The sequence below is a fragment of the Gymnoscopelus microlampas genome (assembly GCF_963454915.1).
Source record: "Gymnoscopelus microlampas genome assembly, chromosome: 12".
In the NCBI taxonomy this organism is placed as follows: domain Eukaryota; kingdom Metazoa; phylum Chordata; class Actinopteri; order Myctophiformes; family Myctophidae; genus Gymnoscopelus; species Gymnoscopelus microlampas.
The window spans coordinates 50,027,608-50,034,230 of record NC_139949.1 but is presented as its reverse complement, the minus strand read 5'-3'; the positions used below and the strand labels follow the sequence as shown (position 1 = coordinate 50,034,230).

The window sequence follows — 6,623 nt, the reverse complement described above, 5'->3', positions numbered from 1 at the left end:
CATGCACACAATGTTTTTAGAGGGGGGGGGGGGCTCGTTGTTTGACATATGACGTTTGAGAACCTCTGGTTTAAACAACATTTGGAAGCACACCTGAACTTAAAAACCCAACTACCAATATTTGGAAGCGACTTTACAGAAAAACAGGCCCAAAGTCGCTCATAATATTAGTAGACATGGCAACACTGATGCTGTAGTGTGTCAGGCCTAGAATGACCCATCCAGGTAATGCATGGCAGTGAAAATGGTTTCCCTGCGAAATGGATTGCGGCACAATCATTGTTTTATCTTGTTTTCATAATTGTTGGAAGCCAACATTGTAATTGACAATAGAATGTGAATAATTGAGCAGCTCAACTTTTATCAATGCCTTCATCGAGGTCAAATAAAGGCTGCTTATGTAAGGATAATTCCTTTTAACAGGTCGTTCATGAAAGTCCTTGCGGTCTTGTTTCCAATGAGAACCTGTGAGCAATTAGGGGTTAAGAGTCTTGCTCAGGGACAAATTTAATTTCATCGACACATATGCTGACCTGGCCTGGAATCGATCCTGGGGCAACCAGGGCCTCTGGCTCCCTAGGCGGGCTCACTAACCATTCAGCAATGGCCCCCATGTGATCAAATATAATTCCCCATCCCTACTTTTGAACATAAGTTGTGGCTTTATTTGCATCGTTGGAATCACTCTTTTGATACATGTCCCTTGTGTAATCTTAAGTTAAGTGTGATGTCTTCTACAATACTGTATATAAACTGTATAAACCATTATCCTAGCACCCAACGTTCATATGATGTTTGACTATAATAACTGGAGACATGTCCACTGTGTCATTACTGAGTATTTAATGTCCTCTTTCAATTCCTTCATTTCAGACCAGTGTGTGGAGTCCAGACTGCAGGTGAAGATGAACTCTCCAGACTCAGTCAGGGACATTTCTATTAAACAGGAGGAACCTGAAGACCATCCACACCTCAGTAAGTTTCTTGTGCTCATTCTTTCTTCAATATTTTCTGATCTGTTGTAGAGCTGTTACAATAATAACACAGATCTTCAATGGGCATTCCTATTCTGGGGGGAACATTCGCTGAAATTAACTGATCTACAAGAACTCTAGCTTGTACATCAGCTATTTTAGGTAAAAGGATTTGGTTTTGAGGGTATATAGCAAACTATACCCCATTCAACTAAGTATGAGTTCACTATGTATAGAAGGTTAGTGTACTATGTATAGAGGGTTTTCGTGATTTAAACATTCCAACAAGTATATCTTCAACTATTTTCAGATGTGCCAAGGCTAAATGTGTCTGGTGGACTCCCTGCATACAGACAAACCCTATTGTAGATGGCTTTACTCCCAAATCAAAGCCCACATGTGTGTTGTGTTTTAACATTGTTTCATGACTCAAAATAAATAAGTAACTAAACATAGACATTGGAATTACTACTCAAGATATGTATTAAAACTAAAATTTGAAGCGTGACTTTTCAGAAAAGTTAGTTTCCAGAAACACCTGTAATAACCTGCAGTTAGTAACTGTTTTGGCGAATTGATCTAAGTAGGTGAAAGCTCATTTTCTACATGGAACATGGACAAAGGCAGAATAGATTTACATTTTAGAAATCCAGTATTTACTATCATGTTATTTTTCTATTCCTAGACATCCTGCACATGGTTGTGTGTAAAGAGGAGGTTTCTCCTGAACAGGAGAGGAGCCCCAGTCTGCTCCAGGAGGAACCAGAGCCTCCACACATTAAAGAGGAAGATGAGGAGCTACTTCAAAGACCAGAGGAGCCTGATGGGTCAATGTTAACATTACTAGCAGTGAAAAGTGAAGATGATAATGATAAAGACATCGCTTCAAACTATTCTGAAGTTGAAGTTGAACTTGAATCTGACACTGAAGTCACTGAAGACAGTGATGATTGGGAGGAGACCAGTGAAGACAATGATGATAAACGTTGTGACAAGAATTTCAGTGAGTCAGGTCCCCTGAAGACACTCCAGCGTATTGATACTAAAGACAAACCTTTCCACTGTAAACATTGTGACAAGAGTTTCACTAGGTCAGCTTCTATGAAAAGACACCAGCGTGTCCACACTGGAGAAAAACCTTTCCACTGTAAACATTGTGACAAGAGTTTCGGAATGTCATATGACCTGAAAATACACCAGCGTATCCACACTGGAGAAAAACCTTTCCAGTGTAAACATTGTGACAAGAGTTTCGGTATGTCATCTTGGGAGGCATGCGTTAATCCGACAGACCTTTTCTCCGACTATGTGGCATCCGCGTGCGGTTAGGGTTAGGGTGCGGGTTTGGTTCGGGTTTAGTATTGGAAACGTCGGAGCGCTGCGCTGTCGGAGGAATGCGCTGTCGGACTAACGTACTGCACCCTGTCATCTTACCTGAATACACACCAGCGTATCCACACTGGAGAAAAGCCTTTCCAGTGTAAACATTGTGACAAGAGGTTCAGTGATTTAAGTGCCTTCAAGAGACACCAGCGTATCCACACTGCAGAAAAGCCTTTCCAGTGTAAACATTGTGACAAGAGTTTTGGACAGTCATGTAACCTGAAGAGACACCAGCGTATCCACACTGGAGAAAAACCTTTCCAGTGTAAACAATGCGACAAGAGTTTCACTTGGGCAGCTACTCTGAACAATCACCAGTACATCCACAATGGAGAAAAACATTTCCACTGTAAACATTGTGACAAGAGTTTCGGTATGTCATCTGCCCTGAAAAACCATCAGCGTATCCACAATGGAAAAAAGCCTTTCCAGTGTAAACATTGTGACAAGAGGTTTAGTGAGTCAAGTGCCTTCAAGAGACACCAGCGTATCCACACTGGAGAAAAACCTTTCCAGTGTAAACAATGCGACAAGAGTTTCACTTGGGCAGCTACTCTGAACAGTCACCAGTGTATCCACAATGGAGAAAAACCTTTCCACTGTAAACATTTTGACAAGAGTTTCAGTCAGGCAAGTTCCCTGAAGACACACCAGCATGTACACGCTGGAGAAAAACTTTACTCCTGTGAACACTCTGACAAGAGTTTCAGTCATCCGGGTTCACTGAAGAGACACCAGCATATCCAAACTGGAGAAAAGCTTTTGCAGTGTAAACATTGTGACAAGAGGTTCAGTGAGTCAAGTTCCTTCAAGAGACACCATCGTATCCACACTGGAGAAAAACCTTTGCAGTGTAAACATTGTGACGAGAGGTTCAGTGAGTCAAGTTCCTTCAAGAGACACCAGCGTATCCACACTGGAGAAAAGCCTTTCCAGTGTAAACAATGCGACAAGAGTTTCACTTGTGCATCTACTTTGAACAGTCACCAGTGTATCCACAATGGAGAAAAACCTTTCCACTGTGAACTTTGTGACAAGAGTTTTGGAAAGTCATATAACCTGAAGAGACACCAGCGTATCCACACTGGAGAAAAAACGTTCCACTGTAAATATTGTGACAAGAATTTCAGTCAGTCAAGTTCCCTGAAGACACACCAGCGTACCCACACCAGATAAAAGTTTTACCACTCTACACATTGTGAATAGACACAAGCATGTCCACACCATGAAAAACCTTACTTGATTGAGTACTTTATAATTGATTGATCGAATACTTTGATTGAATACTTTATAAACAGTTTGAAAAACAGGCACGGAGGCACAGACTTACACTTGCATACAAAAGAATGCTAAAAGTATAACCCAATAAGCCCAGGGCGTGTTGCCATTGAGGTCCTGTGTAGTGATTCAATTAAATCCACTGTAAACATGGGACAAGAGTTTCACTGATTCAAATAACCTGAAGATATTTCAGCATATCCACACTGGAGAAAAAACATTCCACTCTAAACAGTGAAACAATAGTTTCATTCAGTCAGGTCACCTGAAGACATACCAGCGTGTCCACACTGTTTTTTCAAAAGACTACTCTTTTTCAGTCAATTAAGTGCTCTGAAAAGAGACCAGTGAATTCACACCAAGGAATAAAATCTGTCCACTATAAATCAGTTTACGGGGAGGATCAAATTAAACGGCCTACTGTATGTTGGCAGAGAATTGGATAGACAAGAAAACATTGTGGATATCCAAATTATATCGCTCCTGTAAACAGAGGTCTTCATTAGGATTTGTCCTTTGGAGACATTACTCAACTCTTTGTTTGTTTTAATTTGGCAGTAACCATTTTTGTTGATTTATGTTAAGCTAGAGGATGCCATTACTGTGGTCATATTGCTAATTGTTTTGGTGTTTTTACGTTATACTATAAATGACCATGTAAACCATATAATATACATTTTTAAATGGTACAACTATAGTAGAGTATGTATATTTGATATAATGTTGCTGTGTTTCATTACTTTTCCCATGAAGCACCATTTCAATGTTTTTCTTATTAAATATCAGTTAAATGAGTGAACATTTTGCTATTTTTTTTAATGAATTATGACTAATTATTACACTTATTGGAATGACACTGTGGGAGCCAACCCAGTGCAGAGCCAGGAAAGGAAAGAGGCGCACCGCCTACATAGATACACTGCGGCGCGACAGCTGAGCTGACAACACTTCAGAGCTCAAGACCGTGATGTTAGACAGGAGGGTGTGGAAGGAAGCGATTCAGGAGTCCCGAGTTGGTGTTGGCTAGTCCGCACTCGCATCACATTGGAATGGCTAGATTACTATTAAGTTGTATTACATCATTAAAGTGTGATGAGATGGCAATCAAATGCTGTGAAAAGCAGTACACACACATAAATACACAAACACGTGCAAGATGTTAAGTTATTATGCTATGAGTCTAATCAGAATCTGAAACATTTGTATACAGTACAAGATCTCAACATCTGCAGTTACAGAAAGAGTTGATAAGGAGAAGAAAGTATAGAAGAAAGTAAAATAGAAGTAAACAAAATAAACAGAAAGGAACAACTATAGCCTACAGTATGTCTCTAGAAGTATACCTTGTCGCCCTACAACTTGTCACAATAATATGATATCTCATGATTAGTTACCCCATTTAGGTCAGCCCGACCCAGTGCAATTCATCCTTTACAATCGATCTATCTTACAGAACTGTTTTCCTGTTTCCCAGAACATTCTGATGCAATAACCAAACTCATAACTGTCTGGAACATACATTCATTCTCTTCTCCATGCAATCACTTCATATAAAGAATAATTCAGCTCCGAAATAGGTTCTGTCACAGTCTGAATTTATCGTAGAGATATTGATATATTTGCACAGTTTGACAATTGTATGGTTAACACATGTTTAATAAGTGGTTAATCCTGTAACATGGTACATGTTGGTGGTGTATGTTCCTGCATTTCTCTGAGCAGCATCAATGCGCAGTGATGGATATAGAGATGCAACTATGATTTTCCTATCAATTAATCTATAGATTACTTATCATCGAATCTAATAATCGAGAAGCTGTTTTTTTATTGTTCGTATACCAACTAATTGATGAATGGCATCAGGCCTATTTTATACTATGTTGTTCAACCGTGTTGTGCAAGACTTTTGAAAATAGCTGATCTACAAGCTCAAAATCAATTATGAATCGGTTAATTTATCAAATTAATGATTAAGCATTAATCATTAAACTTGATAAGTTGGATTAACTGTTTCACTCCTATAGATGTATGTTCTCATGTCTACAGGCCTGGAAGGTCACATATTGTATATAAATAATGGACAGTACCCGAGACCAACAGTGGGGGGCAGCAATACTCCAACTGGCGTCTAGACAAAGTGGTCAGAAGAACATATATATCCACAATGTATTGTTGACACTTTAAAATACAAAGAGTAACCATTTAAAGTACTTTATTTTGTTTACATACACTGGGAAATTCATGGTACATTACAATTCATTGGGGTTTTTTTTTCGTTTTTTTTCGTTGAAAACAATGTTTCCTGTTTATGATCTAAAACGAGCATTTATGGTACTAAATGACAATCTGTGGGGAACTCGGAGTAGTGTGTGTTTCAACACGGACGAGACAGAGAGAAGGACTAGGACCGTGTCCGTCCTTCTTTATCGTCCGGGTGGAAACCCACTATCCAACAACAACAACAGAGCAGCAGAGAGTGAACGATACAGTGAATGATATAGAGAAGGTTTGTGTTATAATTACGTTTGCAGTGAACACACCTTTGTGTAACTTGTGTCTGAGATTGTATATGTGTATTTACAGTCTGTGGAAAGTTATGAAAACAGGAGGAATTTACACACGAAGTTCAACGAATGTTTGTTTTGTGGACTAATGCTAAGCTAGCTTCAAGTACAGTCTTCTAGACTCTAGAGTCCGTCCATTACAAGTGAACAGACGTTTTCTAGTGAAAGTTTAACTTGAACCAGTTGGACGTTTTTAGGGACAGTCTGTAGTTTTCAACCTGAAGACGAAGAGGACATTTAACCCAGATAGAGCTTTGAGCAACCAGGGCTTCACTCTGTGTTCCTCTGACAACGTGGGATGAGATTGAGAAGACAGTGAGTGAAATACCACGTTAACCTGCTGCTGCTAAACCTGACCCTGTGACGTCACGTTAACCTGCTGCTAAACCTGACCCTGTGACGGTTGGAGAACTGAGGGACGTCC

The 6,623-nt window shown here is 39.6% G+C and overlaps 1 protein-coding gene across 1 annotated transcript; it reads left to right on the top strand.

Annotated features, from left to right (window-relative positions):
* Positions 1 to 212: 212 nt before the first annotated feature.
* On the top strand, positions 213 to 6,235 carry LOC311057414 (uncharacterized protein; the record flags this gene model as incomplete). The annotated part of the gene is made up of 4 exons (XM_084074373.1): positions 213 to 225; positions 874 to 975; positions 1,660 to 2,037; positions 6,219 to 6,235. The coding sequence occupies 4 exons, from the start codon at positions 213 to 215 to the stop codon at positions 6,233 to 6,235; spliced, it is 510 nt and encodes a 169-aa protein (XP_083930499.1).
* Positions 6,236 to 6,623: the final 388 nt, after the last annotated feature.